General features: G+C 41.9%; 1 protein-coding gene across 1 annotated transcript in view; it reads left to right on the forward strand.

Annotated features, from left to right (window-relative positions):
* The window catches only part of SLCO3A1 (solute carrier organic anion transporter family member 3A1), a 173,854-nt gene that overhangs the window by 119,007 nt on the left and 35,156 nt on the right, over positions 1 to 19,691 (forward strand). Inside the window, exon 3 of the mRNA XM_058155899.1 lies at positions 14,240 to 14,338. Coding sequence (XP_058011882.1) covers positions 14,240 to 14,338 — 99 coding nt within the window. The remainder of the gene's footprint in view (positions 1 to 14,239; positions 14,339 to 19,691) is intronic.

Genomic DNA, 19,691 nt, shown 5'->3' on the forward strand with positions numbered 1-19,691 from the left:
AGGGACATTAGAAGCTATTTCAGGATCTGGAGAAGCCACTGGGCAGGCGTCAGTGGCTTGTCCTCTGATTAGTTCTTCTTCAGCTTCTGGGAAACAGGAGTTTCAACTCTGTGAGGTGGTGGTGTTGTTTTTTTAAGCTTGCGACACCTGCTTGTTTGGTGGATAATAGAAGTACTTGTTTAATCTGATCAGTTCAGATAGAATAGCATGCAATTACGGCAAACAATGAAAATTTCCAAATCAACAGGTATGGAGATGGATGAATTGGGCAGCTTTCTTTCCCTACAAACTGGATTTCATTTTTAAAAAAAATAAAATAAAAATCCTGTCTTCTCTCCAGAAAAAGAAAACCGTGCAGCATTACAAGTTCTTGTTTTCAAACAAGTCAGAATTAAGAAGGATGGTTATTCCTAACATGGAACGTAGCAGGTTATATATATAGGTGGACCCACAGGTGGAATTCAAAATTTTTAACTACCGGTTCTGTGGGCGTGGCTTGGTGGGTGTGGTGTGGCTTGGTGGGCGTGGCAGGAGAAGGATACTGCAAAATCCCCATTCCCACCCCACTCCTGGGGAAAGGACATTGCAAAATCCGCATTTCCTCCTCACTCCTGGGGAAAGGATATTGCAAAATCTCCATTCCCACCCCACTCTGGAGCCAGCCAGAGGTGGTATTTGCCGGTTCTCCAAACTACTCAAAACTGGCACTACCAGTTCTTCAAAATCTTTTCAGAACCTGCTGAATTTCACCCCTGAGGTAGACCCATGTAGCTGTTATAGGAGGGCACAAGGGGTGAAAAAAAGACATGAATTAAAATTCAATGCTTCCAGCATCATGTAGATGCTGCCTGAATCTTTGGTTGCTAAGCACACAAAATATCCCTAACTACATGGACACAATCTATTTCTATTTCCCCCCCCCCCCCACTGGAATATATCTTAAAATGTGCGTCGTTGCTTTTTTTTCATATGCACAAAAGAAGGAAAGGTTAAAATGATATAGATCAGCATCAACAAGTCAACATTGCCCAATCTCAGAAGGTTGAAGGAAGGAGGAGGAGGAAGATTATTTATGCACAAAAATGGAAGGACGTTGTATTCCCATAGTGGACGAATGGTTGCAAAAGTTGATGGAATTAGCAGAGATGGCTAAATCGACTGCTTTTGATTAAAGAAAAGAACACCATGAATTTTGTTTCTCCTTGGAAACCGCTCCTGGACTTTGTGCTTGAAGTAGTGGTGGGGGAATGAGGGTTTCGCTGACTAGATAGGTTTGTTGTTATAGAAATCATCTCCATTCAATGACCTCATAAACCCTTGTGGGGTGGAGTCTGGGCAACTGAATGGAGCTGAGTGTTGACTGGCCGGATGCCTTTCTTGTTGCCAATGCAGAGTTATATTCAGCAGATATATTTTCATCGTAAGCAGAGAGAGAAATATCTGCCTCTATCTAGGATTGAACTCACGGCGTCCTAACTGTGAGGAGAGAGCTCCATCTCTAGGCCACCGCACCACTCGGTTGTTGTTACAGAAATGGCTAGTATAAATTATTATATAAAAGCAAAAAGCAGAGGTTGTATGTTTATTACCTTACCAAAAGGAGTATCAATTCAATGCTTTTTCCTCTCCTTTTCTCTTCTACGCTACACACTTTTTTCCTCTTTCCTTTTTCCTACCTTATTTCACCCTTATTTCCATTTTTCTTTGTATTTCTGTATTTCGATAATTCGATAAGATTTTTGAAATGTAGAAAAGGGAGGAGGGAGAACCACAAAGACAATATAGGAATCTGTACACAGGTAATCTTCGACTTTGGGAATCAGAATTTCCATTGCTAAGCAAAAAGATTGATACGCGAGTCGCACCTGAATTACAATCTTTTTTTTTCCTTTTTTTTTTTGCCAGGGTTGTTAAGCAAATCATGCTCATTAACCAAATTTGGCTTACCCCCGGTGATTTTGCTTCTTGGAAGTCAACTGAGAGGATTGCAATTGGCGATCATGGGAATCCCACACACTGCAACTATTTCCTGATTGCGTACTTGTACCCTATGACTATCATTAAGTGTTGTATCTTATGATTCTTGATGAATGTATCTTTTCTTTTATGTCCACTGAGAGCGTATGCACCAAGACAAATTCCTTGTGTGTCCAATTACACTTGGCCAACAAAGGATTCTGTTCTGTTCTGTTCTATTCTATTCTATTCTATTCTATTCTATTCTATTCTATTCTATTCATGATTCTTGATGAACGTATCTTTTCTTTTATGTACACTGAGAGCATATGCCCCAAGACAAATTCCTTGTGTGTCCAATCATACTTGGCCAATAAAGAATTCTATTCTATTCAATTCTATTATTCTATTCTATTCTATTCTATTCATGATTCTTGATGAACGTATCTTTTCTTTTATGTACATTGAGAGCATATACACCAAGACAAATTCCTTGTGTATCCAATCATACTTGGCCAATAAAGAATTCTATTCTATTCAATTCAATTATTCTATTCTATTCTATTCTATTCTATTCTATTCTATTCTATTCTATTCATGATTCTTGATGAACGTATCTTTTCTTTTCTGTACACTGAGAGCATATGCACCAAGACAAATTCCTTGTGTGTCCAATCATACTTGGCCAATAAAGAATTCTATTCTATTCTATTCTATTCTATTCTATTCTATTCTATTCTATTCTATTCTATTCTATTCTATTCTATTCTATTTTATTATTCTATTCTATTCTATTCATGATTCTTGATGAATGTATTGTTTCTTTTTCTGTACACTGAGAGCATATGCACCAAGACAAATTCCTTGTGTGTCCAATCATACTTGGCCAATAAAAATTCTATTCTATTCTATTCTATTCTATTCTATTCTATTCTATTCTATTCTATTCTATTCTATTCTATTCTATTCTTCATTCCAATATTCTATTCTATTCTATTCTATTCTATTCTATTCTATTCTATTCTATTCTATTCTATTATTCTATTCTATTCTATTCTATTCATGATTCTTGATGAATGTATATTGTCTTTTTATGTACACTGAGAGCAATGCACCAAGACAAATTCCTTGTTTGTCCAATCACACTTGGCCAATAAAGAATTCTATTCTATTCTATTCGTGATTCTTGATGAACGTACAACGGCACCGGAAAATGTGACTGATGACCCTTTTTCAGACTTACGACTGTTGCAGCGTCACTTGATCAAAATTCAGACGCTTGGCAACTGACTCGTATTTATGACGGTCACAGAGTCCTGAGGGGCGGTCATGTGATCCCCTTTTTGCAACCTTCTGACAAGCAAAGTCAATGGGGAAGTCACTTAACAAGCTTGCTATTAACTTAAGCACAGCAACGATCCATGTAGCAACCGTGGCAGGAAAGGTCGTAAAATGGGGTGGAATTCAATTAACTTGCTTAGCAACAAATTTTGGGCTCAGTTGCGGTGATAAGTCAAAAACTATCCGTAAATTCGTTTCTCACCCTTTTCGTCTGTCTCTTTTCACCTGCCTTTCAACTTCTAATAAATTTTAACTGTCTTCTGTGCAAAAAGAAATCCATCAGAACATGGAACTTTGATAGTTTGCAAGCAGCTTCCCTTTTAATCCACAGCTTTCCATCTGTTGAGATTTCGACCGGTCAATATCTTTTTGATAGCATGTCACATGAAGGGGGCAGGATTTTAATGAATTCCTCAACCATTTACAATTAAAGATTTTTTTCCCAACTATAAAGAAATACATTTTCAATATGTTGGTCGGTAATTTCAAATGGGGTGTGTTTAGGAGCAATTAATCACTCGGTTTTTGGTTTTTTTTCTCTCTCTCCCCAAATTGTATAGCACACAAACACACATACACACACACACCCCTACCTTCTAGTGTTGTTGTTGTTAATTGCGAAGTTGTGTCCAATACATTGCGACCCCATGGACAACGTTCCTCCAGGCCTTCCTGTCCTCTACCATCCTCTGGAGTCCGTTTAAGCTCACGCTTACTCAGAGGTGGGTTTCAGCAGGTTCTGACCAGTTCTGGAGAACCGGTAGCGGAAATTTTGAGTAGTTCGGAAAACCGGCAAATACCACCTCTGACTGGCCCCGCCCCTATCTAGTTTCTGCCTCCTGAGTCCCAGCTGATTGGGAGGAAATGGGATTTTGCAGTAACCTTCCCCTGGAGAGGAGCGTGAATGGGGATTTTGCAGTATCCTTCCCCTGGATTGGGGAGGGAATGGAGATTTTACAGTATACTTTTCCTACCATGCCCACCAAGCCACACCCACAAAACCGGTAGTAAACAATTTTGAAACCTATCACCTACTGCTTCGGTGACTCCATCCAGCCACCTCTTTCTCTGTCGTCCCGTTCTTCTTTTGCCGTCAATCTTTCCCAGCATTAGGCTCTTCTCCAGGGAGTCCTTCCTTCTCATTACATGGTCAAAGTATTTGAGTTTCCTCTTCAGGATCTGGCCTTCTAAAGAGCAGTCAGGGTTGATCTCCTCTAGGACTGACCGGTTGGATTGCCTTGCACCATCCTTCTAGTGTAGGAGCCCTAAATTTACAGGAAAAATTTTTTTATGGCGTCTTCCTATTTCCAGGTAATTTCTTTTCTATATTTTAGCGTAGCATTCCACTGGTATATTGGTCAAAACATCTTCTTGAATGTTGCCAATGAAAAGAACTTCAGCTGGTAATAGGCAAGGCTAATTTTGTCCTTTTCATTGATTACAAGAAACTCCCCAAAGAAATTTGGTTCCTGGAATTGCCCACCAGCATCCCAAGAGCTGAGCTGAACCCAACAACCAGTAGGAATTAAATAATAATAATAATTTATTTATTTATTTATTTATTTATCAAACTTAAATACCGCACCATCTCCTGTAGGACTCAGGGCGGTTCACAGGCATGTTAAAAACAATATAAAAAACAATATAATAAATAAACATTAAAACCCAGTTAAAACTAAATATTATCATAGCCTGATCACTAAAACAGTAAAAACCAGTAAAACCCCCATTAAAATTTAGCTAAAACATTTTGTTCTTAGGCTAATCCCGCACGCTGAAATAATAGAGTCTTCAGTTCACGTCTGAAGGTCCGGAGGTCGGAGAGTTGTCGTAATCCCGGAGGAAGCTCGTTCCACAGGGCTGGTGCCGCCACAGAGAAGGCCCTCCTCCTGGGGGTCGCCAACCTACATTGTTTGGTCGACGGCACCCTGAGGAGGCCCACTCTGTGGGAGCGCACAGGTCATTGGGAGGCAATCGGCGGCAGAAGGTGGTCTCGAAGGTATCCCGGTCCTAAGCCATGGAGCGCTTTAAAGATGGTAACCAAAACCTTGAATTGCACCCGGAAGACTACTGGTAGCCAGTGTAGGCCGCGCAGGATAGGTGTTATATGGGAGCAGCGCGGTGCTCCCTCTATCACCCGCGCGGCCGCATTCTGGACTAACTGGAGCCTCCGGGTGCTCTTCAAGGGGAGCCCCATGTAGAGAGCATTGCAATAGTCCAGGCGGGAAGTGACGAGGGCGTGAGTGACTGTGCGTAAGGCGTCCCGGTCAAGGAAGGGGCGCAACTTGCGGATCAGGTGGACCTGATAAAAAGCTCCCCTGGCGACGGCTGTCAAATGATCCTCTAAGGACAGCCGATCGTCCAGGAGAACGCCTAAGTTGCGCACTCCCTCCCTGGGGGTCAGTACTTCCTCCCCCACAGTCAGTGATGGTGTAAGCTGACTGTACCGGGACGCCGGCACCCACAGCCACTCTGTCTTGGAAGGGTTGAGTCGGAGCCTGTTCCTCCCCATCCAGACCCATACGGCTTCAAGACACCGGCCCATCACCTCAACGGCTTCATTGGGGTGGTTCGGGGTGGAAATGTACAGCTGAGTATCATCAGCGTACAGATGATAATCCACCCCAAAACCACGGATAACCTCACCCAGCGGCTTCATATAGATGTTGAACAGGAGAGGCAAGAGAACAGACCCCTGAGGCACCCCACAAGTGAGGCGCCTTGGGGTCGACCTCTGCCCCCCTGCCAACACCGTCTGCGAACGGTCAGAGAGATAGGAGGAGAACCACCGATGCCTCCCATTCCCAATCCCCCCAACCGTCGCAGCAGGATACCATGGTCGATGGTATCAAAAGCCGCCGAGAGATCTAATAGAACCAGGACAGAGGAACAACCCCTGTCCCGGGCTCTCCAGAGGTCATCCACCAACGCGACCAAAGCCGTCTTGGTGCTGTAACCGGGTCTGAAGCCGGACTGGAAAGGGTCCAGATAGACAGTTTCCTCCAGGTGTTGAGGAAGCTGATTTGCCACCACACTCTCACTCACCACACCTCCAGCGAAGGTTGGAGACTGGATGATAGTTCGCTAAAACAGCCGGGTCCAGGGAGGGCTTCTTGAGGAGGGGCCTCACCACCGCCTCTTTCAAAGCGGCGGGGAAGACACCCTCCAACAAAGAAGTGTTGGTAACTTCCTGGAGCCAGCCTCGTGTAACCTCCCGAGTGGCCAGCACCATCCAGGAGGGACACGGGTCCAATAAACATGTGGTGGAGTTCAACCTGCCCAACAATCTGTCCATGTCCTCAGGAGTCACAGGATCGAACTCAGCCCAGATAACATTCTCAAGACCTGTCTCCGCCATCCCACCTGAATCTATCCAATCAATGTCCAAGCCGTCCCAAATCTGAGCGATTTTATCAGACAGATACTGATAATAATAATAATGATAATAATAATAAATTATTATTATTATTATTATTATTATTATTATTATTATTATTATTATTATTATTATTATTATTAATTAGATTTTTATACCGCACTTCTCCCGAAGGACTCAGGGTGGTTTACAGCCAAAAAATAAAAACACAAGCAATGTACAATTAAAACAAAATTAAAAAACTTATTAAATAATTGGCTGAGATTTAAAAACATTTAAAATCTAAAAACACTTAAAATTCATCTAGAAATTTAAATTTAACAATTTAAAATTTAAAATTTAAGCCAGCCCCGCGCGAGTAAATAAATACGTTTTCAACTCGCGGCGAAAGGTCCGAAGATCAGGCACTTGGCGCAAGCCAGGGGGAAGTTCATTCCAGAGGGTAGGAGCCCCCACAGAGAAGGATCTTCCCCTGGGGGCCGCCTGCTGACATTGCTTGGCGGACGGCACCCTGAGAAATCCCTCTCTGTGTGAGCGTACATGTGAGCGTACGTATTAATAGTATAAACTATACAAATAAACTAGTATAAACTATATATAAACTATATAAATAGTTAAATTATTAGTTAAATTATTAAATTATCCAATCTGGAGCCTTATCTAGGAAGGTGAATCAATCATGATGCCTCTGTATCAGAGATGGGTTTCAGCAGGTTCTGACCAGTTCTGGCGAACCGGTAGCAGAAAATTTGAGTAGTTCGGAGAACCGGTAGTAAAAACTCTGACTGGCCCCACTCCCATCTATTCTCTGCCTCCCAAGTCCTAGCTGATCAGGAGGAAATGGGGATTTTGCAGTAACCTTCCCCTGGAGTGTGGTGGGAATGGAGATTTTACATTATCCTTCCCCTGCCATGCCCAGCAAGCCATGCCCACCAATCGGTGCCATGCCCACCAAGCCACACCCACCACTGATCTGTACCCCCAATGCATATTTGCTTATTAAAATAACACCTGGTCTCCCTCTGTTTCATCCTATATATTCCATTTTTGCTGTCTTCCAGGTGCTTAGTTAATTAGCTTTAATGAGGCTGAAACGGCCTCCTTGAGTTTCCATTTCATTTCTTGGAGTTCTGGCTGTTGATCTCTTTGTTCCTCCAGAGTCCAGCAAGGGGAAGGGAGGTGGGGGGGAAGGCCACGGAGCTCTTTTTGTTGTTTGTTTTGAAGTCTATAACTCAAGGCCTGCATTGTGGACAGGATCTCTGAGTCACAGCGTTAAAAAGCTCCTGGGGTTTGTTTGAGCCACAGTTTATTTTACCCATTCTTTACAGGGGGTTTATATTTCCTGCTCCGATGACTCTTCCATATGGCAGAGCAAAACAAACACACACCATTCACCTTCCCTGTAAACCACCTGGCCTCTCCATCATCACTCAACCAAAAAGCTTTTTTGGGGTGTTTTTTTTTTTGGACACATACAAGCAATATTGTCAACAGCAATAGAGTAAAATGTCCCCGTTTTGAACTGGTAGCTATAAAGCTGAAAGGCTGGTGTTTGCTCCACTCTGTGGCCATTTGAAAAGTCAGATCCGACTTGGAAACAAACAAACAAACATACATACATACATATACACACACACACACACACACACACACACCAGGGGTGAAATCCAATTTTTTTTACTACCGCTTCTTTCGGCGTGGCTTGGTGGGCGTAGCTTGGTGGCCGTGCCATGGGAAGGATACTGCAAAATCTTCATTCCCAACCCACTCCTGGGTGAAGGATACTGCAAAATCCCCATTCCATCCCTACTCCTGAGGGAAGGATACTGCAAAATCCCCATTCCCTCCCTACTCCTGGGGGAAGGATATTGCAAAATCCCCATTCCCTCCCCACTCCTGGGGGAAGGATATTGCAAAATCCCCATTCCCTCTGCCCACACCCATAATTCAATGCCCCCCAGTGCCCCACCCCCCCATGCATGCATACGTGACCCCCTGCATGTACACGCGACCCCCCTACTCCCCCCCCACTTTTGGCATGCAAAAAGGTTACCGGTGGGCCCGGTAAACCCACTTTTCACCCTCCTCAGGCTCCAGAGGCTTTCTTAGAGCCTGGGGAGAGCGAAAACGGCCTTCCCCATCTCCCCGGTGGCCGGAAACGGCCCGTTTCCTGATTTTATTTATTTAATTTATTTAATTTGTCACAACTTTATATATAAGCATAAGCATGAAATAACTATATGATATATAAGCATATATATAACCATAAGTATGTAATAACTATATGAAATTGTATACAATCAAAGGGAACAGTAGGACAGGAACGGTAGGCACGTTGGTGCTCTTATGCACGCCCCTTACAGACCTCTTAGGAATGGGGTGAGGTCAATAGTAGATAGTCTTTGGTTAAAGTGTTGGGGATTTTGGGAAGAGACCACAGAGTCTGGTAGTGCATTCCAGGCATTAACAACTCTGTTGCTGAAGTCATATTTTCTGCAATCAAGATTGGAGCGGTTCACATTAAGCTTAAATCTATTGTGTGCTCGTGTATTGTTGTGATTGAAGCTGAAGTAGTCTTCAACAGGAAGGACATTGTAACAGATGATTCTATGAGTTAAACTCAGGTCATGTCGAAGGCGGCGGAGTTCTAAATTTTCTAAACCCAGGATTTCAAGTCTGGTGGCATAAGATATTTTGTTGTATTCAGTGGAGTGGAGAACTCTTCTTGTAAAATATTTCTGGACACGCTCGATTGTATTTATGTCAGAAATGAGGTGTGGGTTCCAGACAGGCGAGCTGTATTCAAGACTTCCAGTGGGACTGCAAAGCCTGAAAATCTGCTGGCCAGCACACACTTGCGCACTGGAGCTGAGTTAGGGCAATGCTCGCATGCCCACAGATATGGCTCCGCGTGCCACCTGTGGCAAGCATGCCATAGGTTCGCCATTGTTGCGTTCGGCTGGAGAACACATGACCAGTAACCAGCAGTTGATTGGTTAACCGCCGATGCTATAGCCGGCGGGAGAATTAAGGAGCTGCTATTGGCTGAGCTGTTTACAGCTCCAATATAAAAGGGCTGTCAGTTTAGAGCTTGCTCGCTTGCTCACCTCAGTTAATTGTTTGTAGTTAATAAAAGAACTGTTAATGGTTCTCCTGCGTTGCCTCACTTCTTGCTGTTGTTTTGCAAATACAACAGCCATCACGGCCCTTTTCCCCCCCAGTGTCATCAATCATGAATGTCAGGGGATTTCCAGAACTTTCCAGAACTTCAGGCTGGGTGTTTTTCCACTTTACCTGAAATGGCAAAGGATTGATCCTAGAAAAATATACCTTGGGGTTGTGATTCCCATCCGTATTCCTCCTTTTTTTCCCCTCCCTCAATCTTTTCTCTTTTTCTTTCTTTCTCTTTCTTCTTTTGCTTTAGCATCCTCTAGTGGTAGGATCTTAGATAGGAGGAAAAAGGCCTCAAAAATCCCTTCATAGCAATAGCCAATGATTAGTCCAATTTTGCACCGGGTTTATTTAACACATTGATTTCTTTCGAATGGAGCTTCTTCAGGCACCTTGTAATCTGATCGTCTCTTACCTGGTCTGGTCCAAACCCCAGATCTGAAACGTGTCCGTCATACAAGTAGTCCTTGACATACAACAGCAATTGGGACCAGAGTTTTCGTTGCTAAGCAAGGTGATTGATTATTCAATGGGTTGCACCCAATTTTATGGGATTTTATGGCATAGTTGTTAAGTGAATCACTGCAGTTAAGTAAGGATCATAGTCATTAAACGAATCTGGCCCCTCCAATTGACTTCGCTTGTCGGAAGCTTTCAGGGAAGGTCACAAATGTTGACTTTAGGCTGGTTGCCGAGTCCCTAATTTTGATCACGTGACCATGAGGACGCTGGGACAATCATAAGTACCTGGAGTAGTGTTATGTCATTTCTTTCAGGGCTATTGTAGCTTTGAGTGGCCACTAAACAAATGGTTGTAATTAACTGTACACCATTTTATAAAATAAACCTTCTCCATCTTCCTGCCTTTTTAATTTCACTAACACTCGTACCTGAGGGAGATTTCTTGACAAATTTGCATCATTTTGTATGGTTAATTTAATAAGCCACCTTCCATGAGTTGGGTGGTCATATAAATTGGATGAATGGATGAAGAAAGAGAGAGAGAAAGCAAAAGAAAGAAGGGAGGAAGGGAGGGAGGGAGGGAAGATAGATAGATAGATAGATAGATAGATAGATAGATAGATAGATAGATAGATAGATAGATAGATGATAGATAGATAGATAGATAGATAGATAGATAGATAGATAGATAGATAGATAGATAGATAGATAGATAGATAGATAACCAGGAGCCCTGGTGGCGCAGTGGTTAAAATGCAGTATTGTAGGCAAATTATGCCCCCTGCCAAAGGTTCGATTCTCGCCTGCTCAAGGTTGATTCAAGCTTCCACCCTTCTGAGGTCAGTAGAATGAGGACCCAGACTGTTGGGGGGGGCGAGATGCTGACTCTGTAAACAGCTTAGAGAGGGCTGTAAAACACTATGAAGTGGTATATAAGTCTTAAGTGCTATTGCTAAGAGCTAGTGCTAAATAAATACCAATAAAACCAACCTATGCATGGTGAGTGAAAGGGTTCATTCATGCTTTGATTCAGTAATCAAAACTTTTGTAAGCTACAAGGGATGAAACGAACACTACGAGCTACGCTTCGTTAGATAGAAGGAATGAAATGAAAGCTATTCCAGGATTAAAATTGTGCTTTTCCCTTAAGAATGCAACAAGTCATAGATGCCTCTGGCCAAACCAGAATAGGGACACACGAACGATGGCCTAATGCTGGTCCATGTACTTGCTGGTGAACTGCCTCTGTACATGGAGGATCTATATTCTTAACCCTGAAAAGAAAGATCAGGTCTTTTTCCTCTATCTTCCTGCTTCTTCATCTATCAAGCAAGAGGCATTGCAGGGGCCGAGTTGCTTGGCATAATTTGTCTAGCTACTTTCTAATTAGGATTTTGACTAATCTGCTGGGAGCCCCTGACAATTAATATTGATGAGGCCAGAAGAAAGAAATGGGAGGAGGGGGGGATGGATCAAAAACTAAATTTGATTTAATTTCACAGTAATTTGAGTTTAATTAACATGTCTCAATATGATCGTGCTCTGTGTATTTAAGAGAGTTCTCTTTCCATTACATTAAAAATTACAACTTGGTTGCAATTGGGGTGGGGGAGCTACATACATTTGAGTGTTTCCGTGAGCAGGAATGGGAGAAATGGGACATTCTTAAGTTGTTCATCTCCGCGATAACTTGAAAACAAGAGCTGGACCAAAGTACTCTGTTGGAAGGAGCGACTGCTACTCTGCTCAAAATTATTCACAAAATTAATATATCAGAAGGACGGGTTATAATTCTACTGTGGGCCGCTTGGTGCTTTCTGACAATGTCGGCAGGAAGGTCCTTCTCTGTGGGGGCTCCCACACTCTGGAACGAGCTTCCCCCGGTTTACGCCAAATACCTGACCTTCGGACCTTCCGTCACGAACTGAAGACACACCTTTTCATTTGCGCGGGGCTGGCTTGAATTTTATCAATTTTAAATTTTCTATTAATAATTTTAAATGGGGTTTTAGTTTATTATATATTTTAACTTTTTAGGCTAATTATAAAATAAGTTTTTTAATTTGCATTTTAAATTTGTACATTGTATTACCTGTTTTTATTTTTGCCTGTACACCGCCCTGAGTCCTTCGGGAGAAGGGCGGTATAAAAATCAAATAAATAATAAATAATAATAATAATACCTTATTGGGTAATGAAACCAACCAAGCTCAGAGAGCACTAAGGACACCTCGTTTCGGCCCCGAGCTACAAATATTCTCATCTATTAGAATTCTACTTCCTGCCTTGCAAGATTGGAGGTCCCAGGAAAAAAAAACCACAACCTTCCATTTTGTGACTCAAAGGTGCTTTTCCAAAAGACAAGTGCACTTTCTTGGTCTCAAGAACAAGAACACAACAAGAGCAAAGAAAGACAGAAAACCAAGTTTTCGACCCTACAATTTAGATATGAAAAAAACAAAAAAAAACAAAAGAGAAAGGGCAGTGACATGTGACAGGGAACTGACCGATGGGTGAGAAATCTATCTAACAGAGAACTTACTCAAACAGAAAAGAATGTTTTATATCAAGAAAACTCCACTTGTCTTTTGGGAAAACACCTTTGGGACAACCATGACCTGGATGATTGTGTTGTGGCCTGCCGGCGGCCAGCAGAACTGGCAACAGAGTCGGACAGTGAGGAGGTTTGGGGGGAACTTGGGCCAGTCCTGGGGGCTGGGGAAAGCTCGTATGCGTCAGAGGCAGAGAGGGAGATAGACAGCAGCGAGGCAGAGGAACAGCTGGAGCCCGTTCCCAGTGTGTACATGCGCAGAGCTGCCAGAAAACAAGAACAATTAAGAAAGCAGGGTCGACTCCGGAGTAAGGCCACACCTTGGAGGTGATTGGTCCCTCCCAAAGGAAATAAAAGAGGGGCAAACAGGGAGTGGGCTTTTGCAGGAAACAATTTGTTCATTCCGTGACACTGAGAGACTCTGTGCCAGGTTTTGCTTTGTACTGTGGTTGGAAACAAGTTACATGGCAGCCTGCCAAATGAGACAAGGTGTGTTGAGAAATATTCCTTTGAAAAACTGTTTGGAAAAACTTTGCTGACTGTGAATGAACGCAATTCACAGAATAGAATAGAATAGAATAGAATAGAATAGAATAGAATAGAATAGAATAGAATAGAATAGAATAGAATAGAATTCTTTATTGGCCAAGTGTGATTGGACACACAAGGAATTTGTCTTTGGTGCATATGCTCTCAGTGTACATAAAAAAACAAGATAATTTGTCAAGAATCATAAGGTACAACACTTAATGATAGTCATAGGGTACAAATAAGCAATCAGGAAACAATCAATATCAGTATAAATTGTAAGGATACAAGCAACAAAGTTACAGTCATAAGTGGAAGGAGATGGGTGATAGGAACCATGAGAAGATTAATAGTACTAGTAATGCAGACCAAGTGAATAGTTTGACAGTGTTGAGGGAATTATTTGTTTAGCAGAGTGATGGCGTTCGGGAAAAAACTGTTCTTGTGTCTAGTTGTTCTGGTGTGCAGTGCTCTATAACAGGGGTCTCCAACCTTGGCAACTTTAAGCCTGGTGGACTTCCACTCCCAGAATTCCCCAGCCAGCAAAGCTTTGCTGGCTGGGGAATTCTGGGAGTGGAAGTCCGCCAGGCTTAAAGTTGCCAAGGTTGGAGACCCCTGCTCTATAGCGTCGTGTTTTATTTACCCAGTCATGTAAATAAAAGAGGTTTTGCCCGTAGCTCCTGCCTCCTGCTTGTTAAGGGAGCCTAGATCAGGACACATTGAGAATGTCCATAGACCTTCAATTGTGTGAGTTCCACTCTCCAGAATGAAGTTTCCTGACAACACCAGGCACGATGGGACAGTCCCTTTTCTTGCCGTAATCTTCACTTGTGTTATTCTGTGTTTTTTTGCAGGGATCCTGTTTACAATGCTGGTGTTTGGACCGGCCTGTGGATTTATCCTGGGATCTTTCTGTACCAAAATCTATGTGGATGCTGTCTTCATTGACACAAGTAGGTAACTCCCCACCCCACCCCACGGGATTGCACATAGAATAAGAAAATTCTTTTATAACAACAGGTCCTGAAGCGTCCAAAGAGAAAGAAGGAAGAAAACCTTTGTCTTGTGGATTGAAGCCAGATGTTAGGTCTGCTGTCCATCTTATTTGAGGTTTTTTTTAAATAAGTTTTTTATTTATAACACAACACAACATAAAAAACACAAAACACATAACGTACATTCCCTTTTTCATCTTGGTTGCTCTTCTCTGCACTCTTTCTAGAGTCTCAACATCTTCTTTATAATCTGGTGACCAAAACTGGATGCAGAATTCTAGATGTGGTCTTACTAAGGCTTTATAGAGTGGTATTAGTACCTCCCTTGATCTTGATTGTATCCCTCTATTAATGCAGTTTAGGATTGCATCGGCTTTTCATCTGTTATAGCAAAGTCTATATTAGTGGAACAAAATAGGACATCAATGAAAGTGGGGGGGGAGTTTAAGCAGTGGTGGGGTTCAGCCAGTTCGCACCTATTCGGGAGAACCGGTTCTTAACTTTCTAAGCAGTTCAGAAAACCAGTTGTTGGAATACATCTTATTTTGTTTTTTTCCACTTTACAGGGCTAATCCTGTAAGGAAGGCAGGAAGGAAACATTCTGGTGGTATTTCTAGCCTAATCTTTATTGCCCTGCTTACAGAAACTGCCTCTCTGGTAAAAACTTATTACATTGTAACCGCTAAAGCAAAGCACCCATCGACGTGACGTTGAGTTGGTCATGGCCACGGGGTCACATGACCACTGAGCCAGGCCTACCCAGCTGGTCATTAGGGCAGAGAACGGGTTGTTAAATTATTTGAATCCCACCACTGAGTTTAAGTAATCTTGGTCCCTTCCCAACAGGAATCAAGTTTACGCAGTGGGTTAATTTAGGCAACATGAAAATGGCTTATGAAAGCACACTGAACTTCTAATTAATGGAGAGGCACCTTCGTCTCTGGACTGCGTAAAACTTGCCGCATTGTGATCATCTTATATTGTTCAACTTTGGCTCCAGTTTTTCTCAACAGCTTTTAAATGTCATTTATCCAACAAAATAAACTGCTTTGTTTCCCATTCGGGAACCAGTGATGCAGCCACAAATCGTTTGCCAGGTTAGACAAGCAGATCTCTTATGATGGATCGCTGCGGAGTTCTTTTGACCCACCGAGGAAGCTGTATAGTCATCTCTTCCCAGTGGTAGTTTCCTGGCACTTTTGCACTTAGTTGGTTGTCAGCATCCACCTTCAAGTTTCCAGAGAGATCTGTCATCTTTGCGTAACCTCAGCCCCAGGAGTGTTTTTGCAGTCTGGGATTCCTAAACTCCGGGTTCCATCAAAGACAATGAGAAACAAAATGTGGATTTCGGTAGCTAAGAGACAGATCACTTTAATGCAGTATTCTGGGAGTCAACAAATGCTTGAAGTCGTTAAGGTTGAGAGACACTATATGCCATATTCCCAAGGGACAAACTTTAGGCGATAAGAAGAACGGCTGCGGGAATTGAGGTATCTAGTTTAATGAAAGAAGGACTAGGGGGTGACATGATAGCAGTGTTCCAATATTTAAAGGGCTGCTACAAAGAAGAGAAAGTCAACCGATCCTCTAAAAGCCCAGAAGGCAGGAGAAGAAGCCATGGATGGAAACTAGCCAAGGTGAGAAGCAACCTCTTGACAGTTAGAACAATTAATCAATGGAACAACTTGCCTCCAGAAGTTGTGAATGCTCCAACACTGGAGGTTTTTAAGAAGAGATTGGACAACCATTTGTCTGAAATGTTATACGGTATCCTGCTTGAGCAAGGGGTTGGACTAGAAGACCTCCAAGGTCTCTTCCAACTTTGTTATTCTGTTAGGGCTGGGACTTGGGAGTCAGAGAATAGATGGATGGGGCCAGTCAGAATTTTTACTACCGGTTCTCCGAAGTACTCAAAATTTCCACTACCAGTTCTCCAGAACTGGTCAGAACCTGCTGAAACACACCTCTGCCCGGAACCATTTTTAAATTTCATAGCATCAAGAATTGTAAAAAAAAATGATAATAATAAATGTCCAAGCACACACACTTGAAAAAAAATAAAAAGAAGGTGGGTATAATTCAGTGATGGGTTGCCCCAGGTTTGGACTGATTCTATAGAACTGGTAGTAAAACCAGTGGGAGGCTCCGCCCACTGACCCAAACGTCATCAAAACTCTTCTGCGCATGCACAGAAGAGCGTGCGTGTGGGCACGATGCAAACCGGTAGCAAAGGTAAGTAGAACCCACCCCTGGTATAGTTGCTGTAGAAGATTTTTTTTTTTTTATTTATTTTATTTTGTCACAACAATATATGTAGGTATTATACAAAAAGATTATATAGTAAATAAACACATATATGGGTAAATATAAGGAGGTATAAGCATATATATAGGAAGAAGAAAAGAAAAACAATAGGACAGGAACAGTAGGCACGTTTGTGCGCTTATGCACGCCCCTTATGGTCCTCTTAGGAATGGGGTGAGGTCAATAGTAGAAAGTTTTTGGATAAAACTTTTAGATTATGGGAAGAGACCACAGAGTCAGGTAAAGTATTCCAAGCACTGATGATTCTGTTACAGAAGTCATATTTTCTGCAATCTAGATTAAAGCGGTTTGACATTAAGTTTAAATCTATTAGCTGCTCTAGTATTATTGCAATTAAAGCTGAAGTAGTCTTTAACAGGAAGGACATTGCAATAGATGATTCTGTGAGTTAAGCTTAGGTCTTGTCGAAGGCGACGGAGTTCCAAGTTTTCTAAGCCTAGGATTTCAAGTCTGGTGGGATAAGGTATTTTATTGTTTTCAGAGGAATGGAGAACTCTTCTTGTAAAATATTTCTGGACACGTTCAATTGTATTGATGTCAGAGATGTGGCACAAAGATGGCACATTTTCCCTTTGTATTCATTTGCAGTCAGACTCAAGCGGTTTGTCTGAGCTGAATCCTAAAACCTACATCCAATGTGGAGATGTGTTTTTGTTTTGTAAAATAATTTTGCAATATTTTCTCTACATGACCACTAGAGGGCACTGTATGACCATTTTCATTCTGTTGGAATACTTCTGATATTACATAGGAGACCTAAGCTACCTATGGCTGATCACATAGAGGGAGGGAGGAAGGGAAGAAGGGAAGAAGGACAAGAGGGACGGAGGGAGGGAGGGAAGAAGGAAGAGAGGGAGGGAGGGATATATCATGGAATATGCCCATTGTAAAGTTATGTTTGGCAATCAGAGATATGCTCTACATCAGGGGGTCTCCAACCTTGGCAACTTTAAGACTTGTGGACTTCAACTCCCAGAATTCAACTCCCAGCTTTGCTGGCTGAGGAATTCTGGGAGTTGAAATCCACAAGTCTTAAAGTTGCCAAGGTTGGAGGCCCCTGTTCTACATGAATTTTATTTTTATTTTCAGTTTCATTTAATTGTTTTCCTTTTTTTAAACGTTTAATAATTTTATTCATAAACATTTTTGAATGCAGTGTAATGTCAGAATATACCATTTACAACAAGAAGAAAAAAGACCAGATAGAAAATAGTAATAAATGTTAACATATGAACTAATGACAGTAACAATAATATAACAACACATGTACTGAGAATAATAGTAATAATGCAGCCAAATAATTTTAACTAAGTTTCCTTTTATATTGGCTTATTTACACTTTTGTTAATTTCATTTCACAGTTTCATTCAATTTTAAGCACCTGTTATGTTGCTTTGCTTTGCAAAGAGAATATATGTTGCCTTGTGTTTTGTTCCATTTGTTTTTTTCTTTTTCTACGGTAGTATTATTATTTTAAAAGTAATAAACATAAATTATTAGCGTTATAATGCCAATAAGAGCATGAGTGTTTCCAGCAGTAAATTAGCCAGATTTGCCAATGCATTGGGCTAGGAGAAATAAGGTGTTTTTGTATTCTGCTTCCATAAAAACCTACCATTATCTTAACATGTTGTGAACCAGCTCATCGCCTGAGGCCACAACGTGATTTAGTGTGTTGTGCAAAGCCAGCTACATACATGGGGAAGCCACAAAGACCACATTTTTTGGAAGACATATACAGTAGTGACCAAAATTGTGGAAACCTTTTGGGAAAAGTGTATTTTCTAAAACTAGCTAATAACACCACTTTTTTTTTGAGTAGTAATACCATAAAATTATATATCAATGGAAAGATAATTGAATCAAGAACATAATGCAATAACTTTTATTAAGGATTTGCTCTTAGAATAGCAGTTACAGTACAAAGAAGAAAAGTGAAACACGCAGAAAAAACGAGATTTACAAAAAATATCACTATATCAGTTAATGCTTAGTTGGGTAACCTTTAGCATGAATTGCAACCTTACAAGGTCTTCCCATGGAGTGAACCAAGCCTTTTAGTTCTGCAGGTATTATCGTGTGAAACCAAGATTGAATGATTGCTTCTGTTAACTGGGTTTTATTGCTGGGTCGTTTCTGACTAATAAGTTTCTTTAGTCAGCTCCATAGATTTTCAATTGGGTGAAGGTCTGGGCTATTCCCAGGCCATTCCAGCAATGGAATAGGATTATCCTGAAACTCCCCCCCAAAAAATGGTGTTGTTAGCCATCAAACCTCAAAAATACACTCTTCCCAAAAGGTTTCCACAAATTTGGCCACTACTGTGGATTGCAGACACTAGAGAGCCCTATCAGTCATTGACAAAGAGATCAGAAACTAATGCTTTGGCCCATTCTGGGGAATGTTGGAATTAATTTAAAACAAAATAGGCATCACCCCAAATAGCAATTTGCTGCTAGTACCAATAGTAATAAGTAATAAGGGACGCGGTGGCTCAGGGGCTAGGGCGTTGAGCTTGTCGATCGAAAGGTCGGCAGCTCAGTGGTTCGAATCCCTAGTGCTGCCGTGTAACGGGGTGAGCTCCCGTTACTTGTCCCAGCTTCTGCCAACCTAGCCGTTTCAAAAGCACGTAAAAATGCAAGTAGAAAAAATAGGGACCACCGTTGGTGGGAAGGTAACAGCGTTCCGTGCGCCTTTGGCGTTGAGTCATGCCGGCCACATGACCACGGAGACGTCTTCGGACAGCACTGGCTCTTCGGCTTTGAAACGGAGATGAGCATCGCCCCCTAGAGTCGGCAACGACTAGCACGTATGTGCGAGGGGAACCTTTACCTTTACTTTTTTTACCAATAGTAATTATGTCTAAAGCACCTGAGGGCAGGACAAGAAGTTTATTAAAATTTCCTATCGGTGAGAACAATTAACAAGTGGAACGGCTTGTCCCCAGAAGTTGGGAGTGCTCCATCACTGGAGGTTTTTACAAATA

This window comes from Ahaetulla prasina, chromosome 13, assembly GCF_028640845.1.
Source record: "Ahaetulla prasina isolate Xishuangbanna chromosome 13, ASM2864084v1, whole genome shotgun sequence".
NCBI lineage: Eukaryota > Metazoa > Chordata > Lepidosauria > Squamata > Colubridae > Ahaetulla > Ahaetulla prasina.